This window comes from Thamnophis sirtalis, unplaced genomic scaffold (assembly GCF_051295495.1).
Source record: "Thamnophis sirtalis isolate CommonGarterSnake01/CBP01778 unplaced genomic scaffold, rThaSir2_p1.2 scaffold_4, whole genome shotgun sequence".
NCBI classification, from domain to species: Eukaryota; Metazoa; Chordata; class Lepidosauria; order Squamata; family Natricidae; genus Thamnophis; species Thamnophis sirtalis.
The window spans coordinates 8719072-8736685 of record NW_028261384.1 but is presented as its reverse complement, the minus strand read 5'-3'; the positions used below and the strand labels follow the sequence as shown (position 1 = coordinate 8736685).

The window sequence follows — 17614 nt, the reverse complement described above, 5'->3', positions numbered from 1 at the left end:
TCCCCCACCCCTTTGTCTTTCTCATAAATTGGGCTTGAATCCACCCGTTGATTGCATTGGTGGCAAAAATTCCGCACAGATGAAATCTCACATCATCTTGGGTGTTGATAATGCGCTACGTTAAGTATCCTTTTCTTCTTTTTTGCAGGGATTTCAAGAGCAAGAACGTGCTGCTGAAGAATGATTTAACTGCCGTGCTTGCTGACTTCGGACTGGCCGTACGCTTTGAACCCGGGAAGCCTCCAGGAGATACTCATGGACAGGTAAACTTGCAGGTTAGCTTACTACTTCATTTAGCAAGTGTAATTTGGAAGGCGGGTGAAGATAAGACAAATCTATATTATTTGGCACGTAGTGCCTAGGCCCTGTATTTTAAAAAAAACTAGTCACCATTGTTGTATGCACATGATTTGTTGTTGTTAGTTGAGAAGTTGTGTCCGACCCATCGTGACCCCATGGACAACGTTCCTCCAGGCCTTCTTGTCCTCTACCATCCTCTGGAGTCCATTCAAGCTCATGCCGACTGCTTCGGTGACTCCATCCAGTCACCTCATTCTCTGTCTTCCCCTTCTTCTTTTGCCCTCAGTCTTTTCCAGCAATAGGCTTTTCTCCAGGGAGTCCTTCCTTCTCATCAGGTGGCCAAAATAGTTGAATGCACATGATACCGTACAATTTAGCTTTTCTCAGCACCATTGTAATTCTGAACAGTCGCTGAATGAGCGATCAGGAAGTGAGAACTACCTGTATTCTTTCGAAAGCATTAGCAAGTCCATTGATCTTGTCAAAATGATGAAGAATGCGTTAGTAGACAGTTCAATGTTTGCCAATAGAAGACAATCTTTGTAGCTCAAGGTTGAACGGGGGGGGGGGTGCTTGCTACTCTCTGAGCTTGGTTGTTTTCTTGCAGATGTTTCATTACCCTACTAGGTAATTTCATCAGTGCTACTAACCAATGGGGTCATGGGGGCAGGCAGGTGCTGCAGAGCACAGGTGGGCAGGAAGGTCTGTGCCACAGAGTATGAGATCCCTGGGAGAAAAAACAGTGGAAGCAACCTCTGACCTTTCCTGCTGGCTTCCCCATTGACTACTTATGGGAAGCCAGTGGGAGAGGTTGCAAAGGGCAATCGTGACCATGGGCTCACTGCAACGTCATAATTGCGAGCTGGACACCCGACCACCCAGCGTGAGAACCCCGTGACAGCTGCAACTTCACAGACCAGTTGTAAGTACCCTCATTCAGCAACATCTTAATTCTAAATATACATTGAACAAGGTGTGGTAACTCGAGGACTACCTGTAGCCAAGGTAATATCAACAACAATTGCTATTACTTCTGCTTTTTCCTCTCCTCCTTTTCATTGTTTGTCTGTCTCCTTTTCATTGTTTGTCCATCTCTCTCTCTGTCTCTGTTTTTCTGTCTCTCTTTCTCTTTTTAAAAAGAACCAGAGTTTGAAAGTATGGGTTTAGTTCCAGTAACTGATTCCTGTGTCTATTATAGGTGGGAACCAGAAGATACATGGCTCCTGAGGTTCTGGAAGGAGCAATTAATTTCCAGCGAGATTCCTTCCTGAGAATTGATATGTATGCCATGGGCCTGGTATTGTGGGAGTTGCTTTCCAGATGCACAGCAACTGATGGTGAGCTCCAATGTCCTTTTTACATACTGTTTTTGCTTCCTTAAAAATTAGAAATACTCTACGTCCAACCCATTTGAAGTTAGTTTATGAAGATTTAATTCAGAACATCTGGGTGGATCTTTTTCCCAGGAGAAAGATACTCCAAGTCACTCAAGATAATTTCCCTACCTATATAGACTATCTAACCCCATATAATAGTAACACCTGAAATTTGTAAGCGTTTCAAGACATTTAAATTACGGTATAAAATGTCTTTCTTAAAGTAACAGACTTTTTTTCAAAGCAGAAGATTTAGAGAAAGCTAAAGGTTTTATAAACTTTGCTTTATCTACCAACATGAGACTACTGAGACCAAGGTAAGTTATTAGAGAACTTAGCCTAAGTTTAGTTTTGTTATTTGGATGTTTATAAATCTAAACAATTAGATTTTGGCATATATAAATTTTATAAGTGTAATTTCTTTAAGGGGTAGCTAGAATGAGTACTGTAAGGTCTTCGAGAATTAATAAACTAATAAGTGAAATTCCAAACAGGACATTCCTGAGTCGTATTTCTGAGCATGATCTTGCTATGAAGAAAAGTAAGATTTGAATTTTTTGAGAGTTGGGATGGAGATTATTATCAAAATTTCTCAAGGATCTTCCTAGGATTCACTTTTTGCAAACTCCAATTAAAGCACTAAAATAAAATAAATCTGAATTAAACTAATTTGATTTGATCTTGACAAGGGTGTTGACTTGTAGCCTAGCAACACAAGATATTTCTTAGCTTTAAAAAATATTGGGGAAAAAAACAACTCAGAACAAAAATATGTAAAAATGATATGAATCTGAAATAGAATAATTCTGTTCTTCCCCTGCTTTTTACCAAACTCTTGCAGTTCAACCTCTGTCTTTTAGAGAACCTTTCTTAAAACATCCTGTCTTTAGTAAATCTTTACTCTTGGAGAACTAATAAGAATACAGTAAGTAGTTCTTTAAGCATTTGCCTAGAGTTGGTTGGAAGACGGGCAGCGATATAAACATTTTAACTAAATAAACAAACATCACACTGTTGCCTTGAGGAGGAAGGGAAGAGATGTACAGGCAGATTGTAATAGTGAAGGGAGGGAAACAGAGAGCAGAGGTGATATTCAGCAGGTTCTGACCAGTTCTGGACAACCGGTAGCGGAAATATTGAGTAGTTTGGAGAACCGGTAAATACCGCCTCTGACTAGCCCCACCCGCATCTATTCTCTGCCTCCTGAGTCCCAGCTGGTCGGGAGGGAATGGGGATTTTGCAGTAACCTTCCCTTGCCACGCCCACCAAGCCATGCCTACAGAACGGGTAGTAAGAAATTCCACCACTGACCGAGAGCCTTCTCTGATTGCCCCTGTGGGGTTGGGTGGATGACTTTAACAATGCTGATTTGCAACATTAACCTCAAATAAATGATTCCACTTAAACGAGGACGTAACAAATCGGTGCATGTTTGTGTGAAGCCTACAGGTCAGTTCAGCAGTGGGTGAGATGCCAACTGGTCGGAGCTGCCTGTTGCTTCCAGTGATCTGTATTTGGTAGCAATGCCTTCTCTTCTTGCAAAAATAGGTCCCGTGGATGAGTACTTACTGCCTTTCGAAGAAGAAATTGGCCAGCACCCATCTCTTGAGGAGCTGCAGGAGATTGTGGTCCATAAGAAGATGCGTCCTGTGTTCAAGGACCATTGGTTTAAACATCCTGTAGGTCCTTTCTTGATGCTTATATTTTTTCCCCAAAATGTCCATGGCTGGTTGGGCCCAGTGTGGTTTAGTAAAACTCAATTCAGGCAGTCCTCAACTTACCACCCAGATTTCCATTGTTAAGCAAGACAGTTGTTCAGTGAGTGTTCCCCCAATTTTACAACCTTTCTTGCTGCAGCCATTAAGTGAATCACTGCAGTCGTTAGCAACATGGTTGTTAAGCGAATCTGGCTTTCCCCCTTGACTTTTGCTTGTCAGAAAGTCACAAAAAGTCAATCATGTCACCCTGCAGCCGCCATAAATATGAATCAGTTGCCAAGCTGTCAGATTTTGATCATGTGACCATGGGGACGCTGCAACGATCGTTAAGTGTGAAAAACAGTGCCATTGTAACCGAATGGTCACTAAATGAGTGGTTGTAATTTGAGGACTACCTATAGTTTCAGAGTATCTTCTGCTTCATGTTTTTAGAAGCCATTTCTGGTTCTCTTGGTTGATCCATCAGTGAGATGCCTTAGCATGCTTTACTGGCACTTTGGGGTTTTTTTTTTGGCAAAACCCTACCATGGCCAACAATGGGTTTACTCAACAACCATGACATTTGCTTAACCATCGTGGCATTTGCCCTCACATTTGAGCCACAGTGGTGCAGTGGTTCGAGTGCAGTACTGCAGGCTACTTCTGCTGTCTGCAATTTGGCAGTTCATATCTCCCCAGGTTCAAGGTTGACTCAGCCTTCCATCCTTCTGCGGTGGATAAAACGAGGACCCAAATCATTGGGAGAAATTGGCTGACTCTGTAAACCGCTTAGAGAGGGTGGTAAAGCACTGTGAAGCGGTATATAAGTCTAACTGCTATTGCTATTTCCTTAGGGGGCTGGAGGCTAAAACATATGAGGCATGGTTGCTGGAATTGGGTATATCTAGTCTTATGGAAAGAAGGACTAGGGGTGACATGATAGCAATGCTCCAATATTTCAGGGGATGCCACAAGGAAGAGGGAGTCAAGCTATTCTCCAAAGCACCTGAGGGCAGGACAAAAAGCAATGGTTGGAAACTAATCAAGGAGAGAAGCAACCTAGAACTAAGGAGAAATTTCATGATAGTTAGAACTGTTAATAGTGTTGGGGGCAGTAGGCTGACTTTGTAAACAGCTTAGAGAGGGCTGTATAACTATAAGTGCTAATGCTATTTGTTTAGCAATCACCATATACAGAAATTAGTAAAATCTGGTCAGTCACATGACTGGCTTGTTTTGTGACTGTTAACGACTTACAACCTTAATGGAGAAACTGCATTACAGTTGTACCACAAATGCCACCTGTACATCTGGCATCCTGAAGCTACATTTGTCCAGTTTTTCTGGCTAATCCCTTCTTTCTTTCTTTCTTTCTTTCTTTCTTTTTCTTTCTTTCTTTCTTTCTTTCTCTTTGGGCACGCAGGGCGTAGCCCAGCTGTGTGTTACAATTGAAGAATGCTGGGATCATGATGCGGAGGCCAGACTGTCAGCCGGTTGTGTGGAAGAGCGCATCGCCCAGATTCGCAAATCAGCCAATGGTAGTACCCTCGACTGCCTTGTTTCCATCGTGACCTCTGTCACCAACGTAGATTTGCTACCCAAAGAGTCAAGTATCTAAATCCTTGTTTGCCTTTTTTTTTTCCCACTGGTCTCTTCAGACGCAGTGGATTTTTTTTTTTCCGAAAAAAAAAAAATTGCAGAATTCAACACACACACACGCATACATATACATGAATGCAGCTGCTATTTTCTTGACTTTTCTTGCTATTGTTATTATTTGTTGTGTTGTTGTTGTTGTTGTTTTGATTGAATCAATTTACCAGCATATTGCTCTACTGTATTGAAAAGAGAAAAATAATAATAATTAAGAGAAAGACATCTGTTTGAAAGCGTCCAGGTGCCGACTAATGAATGCAGTTACAGTGCAGGTACCTCAGAACCTCAGCGAACTCTCTTCGTTTCTTTTTCAACCTGTTTTCTCTTCTTAACTAACCTGCAATTTTTACACCAAATATCAGTGATAACAAGAAAACAATCTACTCATCTTCTTATACATGCTGCAAAATCAAGACTGTTCCACGAGATAACACCTCTCAAAAAACGGATCCCCCCTCCCTACTACTACTACTACTATTCCTTTCCTTTCTTTTCTATTTTAGACAGTGAGCTTAAAAAGAAAAAAGCAGATGTGTCTTTTACGGGTCTAACGGGTGTTGCGTTCTTTGGGGGGGGGAGTGATTGAGTCGAGAATATTAACTCTGATGGTAGAATTGAAAATGAGAAGTTAGGGCTGGGTGGGGAAGAGAGGCGTTGGACATTTGCAGCATTTGGAGAAACAGTGGCTAAAGAGTTACTTCTCAGGAAATCAGTTAATGAGAGGACGGGCAAGTTTTGAGGCATATTAAAACTGCTACAACATGCAGAAAAAGTTGGGTCACAAAATCACTGATACAAATGGATTCTTAAAAATATCTCAGGCTTGGGTAATGTTAAATGAAACCAACCCTTTCTATTACACTTATAAGTTCAGAGAATGAGGTCTTAGGATTCCATAACTGCAGATTTCCCTCAGTTGTCTAATAGGGCAAAGTTACAGCCCTAAACAATTTTTCTGCCATTTTAATAAATAAATAAATAAATACCATGAAAGACAACAAGCATCTAACCTGGAGCTTTAAAAAGACCAGCGTATCCAGTTATGTATTGGCGTTTGGTATTCAATGTCATTCATGATGTGAAACAACCTTTGTTTGAAGACTCATTGAAATCAGTAAAACTTAACTTCCAAGTAAATGTAGCCAGGACTAATAAAATTCAATCTTCAATCTCTTAGATCTTAATATCTGCAGGACAAATGTCAAGGCTGTTTAGCTGCATTATGACTATCAGACATTGTAAAGGAAGATAAACATTCCCCATTAAGGACACATAGAAATGCCATCACTGAGTCTTCATGGGAATTGTACGTGTGTGTGTATATATATATATATATATATATATAACAAAATCAAGATGGCAGCTGTGATCATGGCCATCTTAAGTATTTTGACACCTTCTCTGGACATGTCTCCATAGTCCTTTGGCAAAAGTCATGGCGGTTGAATACAGTTGAATACAGTTGTCTATCTTTCTTTGATTTATAGTAAGAATAGGTATAGTTTAGGCCAATGTTTCTCAACCTTGGCAACTTACATCTTTTATAGAGTTCTGTTTCTAAGTATACTTTCACACTTTACATAAATTCCTTTGCTTTCAACACAGCTCACGTCTGGTTGAAATTGATGGGTTTTGATTTTTCTTGATTCTTCATTCTCTGAAGACTGTCACCCAACTTTTTCGTCTTAACAGTGGTGCATATTTTCAATACTCTTAATTCTACTATGCCATAAAATCTGCTCTAGTCAGTGAATACTCCTAATGCTGCCAATATAACATTTAAATATTTTTTTAACCTGCAAGACATGCAAATGATTTATAAAAAAAAAACTTAGAATACACATACACATGAAGTGGCTTTTGAGGTTTAACTAAAAAAAAAAAAAAACCTTCATGACCACAGACCACCTCAAACCAGAAATACCTCAAAATTTTCTACTTGTATGAGTTTTATTATATATTTTGTTAGTTGTGTTATCTTGGAGTATGTAAATTTTAATGTAAGTTGGCTTTTATGAAAAGGGAGTTTTAAAAAAAGAAGAAGAAAAAAGAAAAAATTTCCCCAATCTTTTAGAAAATGCTACCACTTCTTTTCTTTTTCTTTCTATAAAGCACCATTGTAAATATATGTAAACAATTTTAGAGGAATTGACTATACAAGATTCCTGGACATATTCACCATTACTTGTGAAGGCTTGTTTCCATTTTTTTTTTTAAAAAAATTGGTGGGAGTAGTAGGAGCACAAGTTGTTTTTAGCAAAGAATTATTAGTACAGCATTTCCTTTATTAAATATTTCCCCCAGGAGATGCTAATCAAATTATTTTCTTTAGATTTGTTATTCAGCTATTGGTTGACTGACACCCGGTTAACGCAATACAAATTTTATCATTCAGTAAGAACACAAAGGTTGCGATGCAATTCCTTTTCCCAAAGCATTTTAATTAATTGTAGGAGAATATCAAGAGAAGCTTTTCTAACAAATAAAGAACAGCAAAAGGAAACTAATCTTGCCAAGTGGGCGTGTGGAAGCAGAGGTGCCCAAAACAAACTGCCTTTTTTGCTTTGTAAGACAAGAGGAGAGTTGCTTTTGATTGCTTATGAGTCTGTAAAAAAAAAAACCAACAAAACTTTCACTCTGCATGATTCTTGTATCTATTTCAAGGGGGGAAGAATTGAAATTTGTGATTTTATCCTTTTCTTGGGAAACAGCTGCCTCTCTAAATACTGATGCTTCTTCTCTTTGCTCAATGCTTGAATCTCTATAAACTATTTAAGGTAACCATGAGCAACCCTGAAATACGTTAGGTTTGCTTTTGCATAAGTTAAAATTAATTGAGGAAGATGAGTTAATTTATTACTTCAAAAATGGTTGAAGATGGCAAATGCAGACACCTTTTTCTGAACTTCAGGAGTGGGCTTCTGTTAGGGAACAAGTGGTGACATGTATGTGATCATACAGATGCCATAATGTATATATTTTGTCTCAGGTGTCCTGCAACTTGTACATAGTGGTGGCATTTGCAGAATTACATCACTGTGCAGATGTCATTTTGGTGTCACTGCAGCTTCTGCGGGCGCCGTGAACTTCTTGGGGATTTATTCAACATTTGTTGGCGACTAGTATGTTAAAAGACTAATTTTGCATACGATTGAAATAGTACAAGAGTTTCATTGGTCATGGACTGTCCATTTTTTTCCGGAATTGACTTTTATCGTTTTTCACTCTGATTTATATCAAGATTAAGCATCTGCTTGATTCAGAAACCTGATTTGGCACTGGCTCTATTAAGAAAAAACAATCTTAAAAGAGTCGGTGATTTAATGCATTCAGAATATACAAGAAAGTGGTTGGCACATTTGCTCTGCAAAGCCTCAAGCCACCGTGGAGACTCAAACTAAGACAACATGGGGACCTACCCATGTCTTGTGACTTGCCAAGTTATTAGCAACTCCTTTGATTTTTACAGTCTTGGTGTAAGCAATTTTTTGAGCAGAGACTATAATTTTACATACGGGAGTAGCAGGCTTTATTTGGAAGGCTACCAATTAGGAGGCCTCATCAAAGTTCTAATTTATGTCTTTATGGATGATAATGTTGCCCTTAACAACAGAGGCTTCAGGAAAAACAAAGTGAAGGAAAATAGATCCATTAAGATGAAATAAACCTTGACATCTGACAGTCAAGGTGCATGGTTAGCAGTGAGGAAGATACACAATGTTATTACTGCTGTGTTGTTTCAAGTGTTCTGTTTCCTGTCTCGCAGCATTATTCCTATAATGGTTAAAATAAGCTTGATACAGCAGTTGCTTTGCTTTTCCACTAAAAGTTTTGAGAAGCTTTAAAGTATTTATTGAAAGTGCCATATAGAGGTTGTTTTGTGATTTGTCCATTAGGAGTGTGTTATTAGTCCTTCCTGCATAAAGAGAGAAGCTGTGTCTGATCATAGAGCCGGGTTGAGTTAAATAAACCCAATTTTAAGCCAGACTGATTGCTTCTTAGTTACATTTCCTCGCATACAGATCATTGCCAGTTGCTTTGGTTGTGTGGTTAGCTATGATTCAAATGTGACCATATACATATTTCTTAGCTAACATATGTTGTCCATATCTTTTTTTTGTTAGCTTCTTGGATTCTCAGCCTTCCCAAATGTGGTACCCATCTCCTAGAATTCTCATACTGCATGGCCAAAACAGCTGTTGGCTCAAAACTCTGCAATCCAGACCCATCTGGCAGACTCCAGGTGGAAAAAGGTTAGCTTATAGCATCTCCAGTGTCTGACAGTCACATTTACCTACTCATGATGCAGTTTTCCTGTTGTGTAATCACATTTTTTCCTAAACAGCGCATCTTTTAAATCTTCCTGGCCTTCAGTTGGTCTTGTACATTTAATGTTAAGAAAGTTCTTGATATAGCAATAAGGGAGCTCAGTCACAAGTGTAGCTATGCATACGAGAGAGGAAAAAATCCAAATAAGATTTGGTCTAAATATAACTATGCCATTTACCATAAGTGGTGGTAATTTGAATATATTTCATTTGCTGAAATAGGGGCCTTTAAAAAAACAACACAAGGCTATCCTTTACATAACAGTTAAGTGGAATTTTCTCCCTGATAAGGGAGAGGGTAGAAAGTTCCAGTTTACTTAATCTTATATTGTATTCACTCATCACATTAAGTCACAATGGAATTGGAGGGATGTGTTTAGTGTGATGTGCGAATCATAAAATTGTCCAATCCATGTCCCAATTTTTTTTAAAAATAGCTGCAATTTATATCTCTAGGATCAGCCTGTCCACATTGCTGTTTTGTTCCTTCTTTGGCATAAGGAAACTTAAATTAAAATCAACAGGCAAGTAAACTATCTATGCCCTTTTTTGATCATAGCAAAGAGACACTGCCAAATTCGAATTCTTATCCAGAAGCAGGGAAAAAATATTTTTAAGAACTAAAAGCACATTATATTTAGAGCCCTCGGTCTTATGCAACATTTTCACGATTATCCAATTGTCAATGACATACAGGGTTTCCTCATTTTTCAGTACAAGTGATTCTTTTTTTGCAACGTTAGCAATAGTGACAGGATAAAAATAGTTTGAAGCTTGTTTTTGACATTTATTAGTAAAGGAAAAGCTAATAACGTTTACCCCGTCCCACTTCAGATACACTGATATACCAAGGTTAGCAACAAAACATGTAAAGTGGAGAAAATCATATAGGTGTAAGTTTTAATTTGGTTCTCCCAAATTCTTAACCATGATAATGTTTGGAAACTGTTCTGATAACTGAATGAAGTCAGGATGTGCTAAAGCAATATGCATGAGATAGAATTCCCCGAAGATGTGTGGTGTTTTTTTTTTTTTTATATCTCAAGGTAGTGATTTATTTTTATAGATATCTCAATTTTTGATTCAGGGATACATTCCTACATTAAACACAGTTTCAAATATATACTGAGAATTCCAGATAATAATTGTTTTGAGAGCCCCTAACAACTTGGCAACAGTAAAATCCAATAATCTAAGTAGGAATCCATGTTTTATAACAGCAATCACTTGGGTCTTTCTTACACTATATCTGGCTGACTTGGTAAGAGACAGAAAAAGACTGATGCCATTGCTACCTTCTAGCATTCTGTGATATAAACCCAATGTTGTGGTGCCATTTTATCTATCAATAATGTACGCATTGTGAGCTATATGAAGTAGAAATCTTAGGCAGTTCAGCAAAAAGCTTAAAATCAATTTAATGGTTTAAAACATATGTATTAGTGTGAATGTGTTCTCCTTAATCTTTTCAGTAGATTCTGTTTTACGCATTTCTACTTTTTCTAGTGGTGAATCTATTGCCAGGCAATGGCACAGAATATAGGCCCACTATTTAATAATTGTTTCAGTGTCCGTTAATTAGTAAAAGGTGGATTTTCTAAAATCTGTTAGGTCTATGTGCTCTTTCTGAATATTTTTAAAGACTTGAGACTTGAGTTTAGTGTCCCTTAGTCATTAACACACCTGGCTATTTTAGTGGACACATCCTCAAGAAAGTTACCATTTCAGGTCTGATAGCTATGAATTGTAATGCTTTTCATTTGTGCCTTCATTTATGTTAATGCAAAGCAACTGCTGTAAACTCTTCTAAACTTTTTTTTCCAGTCAGGGTTAAGGTAAAAGTGCAGCTTAGAAGTTAGAAACTGCTTTTTGTAACTTTCTTATTTCTGGGTTTGATCTTTCATCCAATCTATTTGAGGATTTATCATCCTCAAATTTCACATTAATGCAATATTTCTTTCTGGATTCTTCTTAACAAACTAGCAGCGTTCACAACAAGAAATCATTCTAAAAATGAAGAAATTTGAGGGAGAGGGAAATGGAACGGATCCTCAAGGAGAAAAACCTGTAAAAATAAGCTGGTGGTTATTTCCCACAAAGATTCTTTGTCAAGTACACAAGTTTCTTGTATTTATGTAGTGGCAAGAAAAATGCTTCTTTTCTATAATACTTAGATTTCTACTGCTTCAGTTTTCTATTAGGATAAATTTCCTGATTATCTTGACAACTTTGCTTTCTACTTCTAACAGCAAAGAGGTCCGAAAGGATATCGTGACAGGATAATTGTTTTGGGAAAGGGGTGTGTAACAGATTGAGCACAGGAATTGTTTACTGAGCCCTTTAGAAAGGACTGGTCTACCCCATTCCTTTGTTACAGCAAAATAGAACATTACTATTGTCTATGGAATAAAAATCCATAGCATTAATTTCACTGATCTTGACTTGGTGGGGAACTGCACTTTTAAAAAATCTATTTATATATTCCCATAACTTTCAATGCTGGTCATCAATATATTGAAATAAAATCTTCCCATCAAAATTCAAGTTTGGTGGTACAACAGAGATTAATTTTCAAAGATGTATTTTTCTTTTTAAACATATAAGTACATCAATTATTAATATTTTTTCTGATGATGAGTGAGAGGAAAACACCCTCTCTACTAAAGCTACTTTTCATATTAATTTATATTGTTGGACACATCAAAGTGGTTACTATTCTTGGTCTCCAATACTATGCCCTACATTTACAAAATGGCAAGGGCCTTCAATCTTGCTGCTGTCCATATTTTAAAATGTAAATGGAACCCTACAATTTTTCACCTATCAATATATGTTGTCCCTAAGTTTGATGACTTTTCTAATGTAAAGTCAACCTAAGTACAATTTGTCAATTCTTATGGAAAGAGCTTTCTGTATTATTTTGTAGCATTAGAAATTTACACTATATTGAAGAACAAAAATTGGAAGGAAAAACAAAAACCCCTAATTTAATCCAAATATTTGATATTCTTTTTTTCAAGGGTTTCTAAATTGGGAAGTTTATTCAAGGTAACCAGATAAAGGTCTTAAAATTACCTTAACATAGGTAAAAATGTGAATCAATTTTATGATAAATAGTTTCATCTTATTAATAAACTCCATTATCTGGCCTAACCAGGAGTTTGCTGGCTTCTATAAAATTTTCAGTTTTGGATTCCTAACAAACTTCAGAAATAAGAAGTAATTTAGGAAATACTAAATGCAGAAAGCTCTATCAGATGATGAAATAATTCAAAAGATTATCGGTCCTTAGCTCATATTCCAATGTACTGTTTGTATACCAAGATATGTGAAATGTAAATGTTGTGGGTTATATTTCACTTTTAGTAGCTAAAAAGAAAAAAAAAGAATGTAGATCAGAGATAGCTTGTACTACTGAGTTAACAAAACATAAGTATCCACTTAAAAGAAAGAATTAAACAGGAGCTCATAACTGTAACCCCTTTTGAACTGAAAAAGTGTGCTGATTTTTATATATATATATATATTATATTATATTATATATAAATATAGATATGCATATGTAAGATGGCCTAAAGAAGACATTCACTGTATTGCAATTCTTAAATGGAAATGTTTTGAAGCATTGTATCCTAATTCATGCATTTGCAATAGATCTTTGTTTCTTTTTACTGTTGTATTTTAGAAATGAGTCTCATGTTTGAAAATTAGATCTGCCAGTTTGGGTATCGCTACTTCAGCTAAGTACAGGGTGCCCAAATAAAACAGTATGAATGTAGTATTTTTGCCTTGTGTGAAACAGTTCCACTCCAGCAAATAGGGGGTGGAAATGTAGAAAAAACTATTTCAAAGTCTATCTTTTTCCTATATGAAAATAAACATTAAATGGCAAATTATCAATCTGTTTTGTGATTTTTAATTCTAATTCTATTGTTTTTCATCAAAGACAGATTTTGCAGTTCAGTAACATGCCACTGTGGCAAATCACCTATACAATACTTAATCATATTTGTGTAGCTGTTTCATTTATTCTAATTCCTGTAGCCATTCTTAAAACCAATGATCAATATTACCATACACTTCCAATGCAAGCATTTTACAATATGAATGGAGATTTAATAAATGGAAAAATTTGTGATGGGCAGAACAATTAGTAAGAATAAATTGATAATGTTGCAAAGAAATTCTGTGTTGAATGTGGAAATCTCCAACTTCTAAAGTGGGCTTCATTGAGGACACTGTTGTACAGGTGATTATGTGTATCAAAACATAACACACATTATATATTATCACATTTTAGATGGTTCACATTTAACAACTGTAGTTGGGACTTAACCTAGTTGTTAAGCAAAGCGGTCACTGAGTGAAAAATCCTAATCAACTAATTAAGATCACAGAACTGAGCTTGTTAACTTGTAGTAAGCACTTTTTAGGACCTACCCCCTCCATGGAGAAAAATAGGAATATATAGCATGCTTATGCAATCTCTCCACTAATAAAGGAGAGTATTTGTAGCTCAGGGTTGACATATGGGGTCCTTGGTGCTCTCTGAGCATGGCTGTTTTCTTGCAGATGTTTCATTACCCAAACTAGGTAACACTCCTTACTAGCACTGCTGATGTTACCTAGCTTGGATAATAAATCATCTGCAGGAAAACAACAAAGCCCAAAGAGCACCAAGAATCACTCCCCTCTGCGAGGGAGGGGGAGAAAAAGGTCAGCACAGGATAATGCATACTGACCTGTTGCAAAGTTACTTTTTTATCACCATTGGAAACTCAGATGGTCATTGGAAGTTATCACTAGACAAAGACACTGTGAATTGTATGAAATTATTGCCTGGGATGGTCAGTCAATATTTCTCTCTTAATGATTGCAAAATAAATCCTGGTCTGGTTAGAACAGAAATAAAAGCTCAATTAAACAGGTATTTTTTAAATGACAAAAAAGAAAACAAGATAAAAATAAATACATCAAAGAAAACAAAGAAAAGGTTTTTTTAAAAAGTGGGAAAATGCAACAAAAAAGCGTATATCATTTAAGCAGTAAATAGTTGCAATTCTATATTCAATTATCTAATGCATTTAGATAATACTATTATTCAAGTACATATAAATTACTAATATAATAATGAGTTAGGTAAGTACCCCAGCTTCTTATTTTATCTCTAGTTTGATGGAAGAATTTAAAAACGTCATGATTTAGATCAAGAATAATCAAACTTTTTTATATTCAGTGGTTATTTCTACACTGATTTAATAGTTGGCATATAATTTTCATTAGCTATATGCCACTAGAAAACTGGAACATGTTGCCTCTGTGATATGCACACTCTTCTCACACGTAGTTTATGCAAGCCTGAATGGCTTTTTTGGCAACACCTACAATTACTAATTTCAGGGGAGATATCTCAAGCTTATAAAGTGTAAAGATAATTTTGATCAGGTATACTTCAACATTGGCACTCAAAGATCAATGCATTTAATGTGACATTTTAACATCGGAATTATATTCTATTTCCATCATCAGATGAATAAAATGTTCAGTTGATAAATACAGAAGTGGGAAAGTCAACTTGGACATATGAAGGAAGGTTGTAAATAATTAAGTGATGAAGTTCAAACGTTAAAAACTAATCAAATTTCACAACCGAAATGCACACATAAAGGTATCGACTATCCATTTAGGACCGTAGTGCTTGGCAGTTGCTATTGCTACATTTCAACTTTAATTGAAGATCTTTCACATTTTATTGCCACTTACTGGCTGTTCGTAATTTTTTCTTCTCACCCATGCAATCAATTATTTGATATTTACTTTCACCATGGGGATGTGAGTAATTAAACATGAAAAGCAACTAAGTGCAAATTCACCCATGTTTAATACAATGAATTCTGCTTGCTATATACACATTCTGCACTGAACCCACAGGAATCCACGGGTGGGGGATGAAGTTTTACAAAAGTCAAGATGGAAGTAGTAACTAGTATAATTATCCATAAAGGTAGTCTTTGTCTTATGACCCAGTTGAGACTAGATTTCTGTTGCTAAGCAAGACATTTGTTATTTTTGCCCAAATTCCTGACCTTTTTTTTGTCACAGTTGTTAAACAAAATACTACACTTGTTCAGTGATTAAGTGAATCTGGCCTTCTCCATTGATCTTGCTTGTTGGAAGCCAACTGGGAAGGTTACAAAGTGACCCTGAGAAGCTGCAATAATCATAAATACATGCTGGTTGCCACGTGCCCAAATTTTGATCATACGGCAGTGGGGAATGCTGCAATGGTCAAAGTGTGAGGACTGATCCTAAGTCATTTTTTGAGTACCACTGACACTTCAAAGTTGCTAACAAATGGTTTTAATTAGAGGACCACCTGTACATGCAATGTGGCACATGCAAAAGAACAGGGCTTGAATTAGTGTTACAACTATTATCTTTTTTTTTTTTTGATGCCTTCCTCCTATGGATATCACTAATTGAACCTCATACTTCTTAAAAAGGGCTTCCTTGCAAAATTAAATTGGTATTGAGTACACAGATGACGCTAAACCATGTCGGACTGGTATAGTTTTATCTTGATGTATGGTATGAACTGTTGGGATTTACAAACAACAAATTATAGATTTGGGAATCCAGCCAACTTTGCCCACAAACTATAGCACAAGATTAAGAAGAAAATCTACCTCTGCTATGCAAGACAGCAAAGACACTCTCAAATTGAGCTTGATTCCTGGTGACTTTATGCAAACAACAGAAATGGTTTGCAGCATTTGTTTCCCTGGATTTCCCCCCTCTTTTCTATGGCCACAATTTCCTGGTGGTTGGTCTCCCTCCTGACAAAAAAAAAGCACTCCAAACTGCTTAGCTTCAGAGTACATCTAAGCTGAATGAGATGCTCTATCTTCTGATACTAAAGGCTTCTTTAAACCCAGCTCAGATCTGGATGATTTCATTGATTTTTTTTCTTCACTACAATATAGGTGGTCTGTTTGAAATAGCAATACAAATTCAGTCCAGCCTACAGACTGGGATTTTCCAGTGGGACTATATCCAAGCGATTTCCCTGTCTGCTCTGTGGCTTTATTTTCATGCCTCCAGGCCAAATTTCAGGGAGTTAAAAGGATATTATGCACACTCCTGAGCTGAACTGGATATTTTAAGGTCTGCGGGCTATATTTGATCCTTTGACTGTCCTTGTCCAGCTTTCCGCAGCAGCAGAAGTAGGGGTGGTGATGCAGCCTTCTATAACAGTTCATTTCTTATATGGTCCCTTGAGAACAATAACAGCCCATCCACTCAGTTTTAATCACCATGATATAAAAAAGATGTTGAGACTCAGTGCAGAGAAAACCAACAAATATGATTAAAAGGTAAAGGTTCCCCTCACACATACTTGCTAGTCGTTCCTGACTCTAGGGGGCGGTGCTCATCTCCGTTTCAAAGCTGAAGAGCCAGCCCTGTCCGAAGACGTCTCCGGGGTCATGTGGCCGGCATGAGTAAACACGGAGTAAACACACAGTTACCTTCCCACCAAAGGTGGTTCCTATGATTAGGGGACATTAAAACACATGAAGAACAATTTCAGTAATAGGGTATGTCTAGTTTAATGAAAAGAACTAAGGGTGACATGGTATCAATGTTCCAATATTTGGGGGGGCTGCCACAAAGAGGAGGGGGTCAACTTATTCTCCAAAGCTCCTGAGGGCAGCGTAAACAGTAAATGTTATCAAGGGGAGATCCAACTTAGAACTAAGGGGAAACGTTCTGATGAGAAGAATGAATTGGGAACAGATTGCCTTCAGAAGTTGTGATTGCTCCATCACTGGAGGCTTTTAAGCAGCCATTGCAGCCATGCAATGACGTAGGATCTCCTGCTTGAGGTTGGACTAGAAGACCTCTAAGGCCCCTTCCAACTCTTATTCCATTAATTGGTTATGACCCCTGCTCTTAGAACTGTGCCCTAGAGGTAGACCTCAAGTTATGACCACAGTTGAACCTAAAACTTTTATTGCCAAGCGAGATTTTTTAAAGGGAATTTTGTCCCATTTTACTACCTTTCTTACGAGTTAAGTAAAACACTGCATAGTGATTCACTTAACTGTGTTAACAGTTTAATGGTTGTTAAGCGAATCTGGCTTCCCCATTGACTTTTATTTGTTTTGTCAATCATGTATAGGATAATAGATATATGTATATATAAAATTATGTCTACATGAAATGGAACAAATGAGAGCAGGACAGGGATGGTAGGCGC

General features: G+C 37.1%; 1 protein-coding gene across 5 annotated transcripts in view; it reads left to right on the top strand.

Moving 5' to 3' along the window:
* The window catches only part of ACVR2B (activin A receptor type 2B), an 80594-nt gene extending 67341 nt beyond the window's left edge, over positions 1-13253 (top strand). For 3 of the 5 annotated variants that reach the window (XM_087712443.1, XM_087712446.1, XM_087712445.1), the window contains 6 exons: positions 149-275; positions 1499-1637; positions 3225-3355; positions 4797-4911; positions 9154-9282; positions 11344-13253. In XM_087712443.1, coding sequence (XP_087568569.1) covers positions 149-275; positions 1499-1637; positions 3225-3355; positions 4797-4911; positions 9154-9282; positions 11344-11384 — 682 coding nt within the window. In that variant the 3' untranslated portion in view covers positions 11385-13253. Of the gene's footprint in view, positions 1-148; positions 276-1498; positions 1638-3224; positions 3356-4796; positions 7238-9153; positions 9283-11343 lie in introns of those variants that run through there. The other 2 variants (XM_087712444.1, XM_014076018.2) reach the window with 2 other exon arrangements.
* Positions 13254-17614: the final 4361 nt, after the last annotated feature.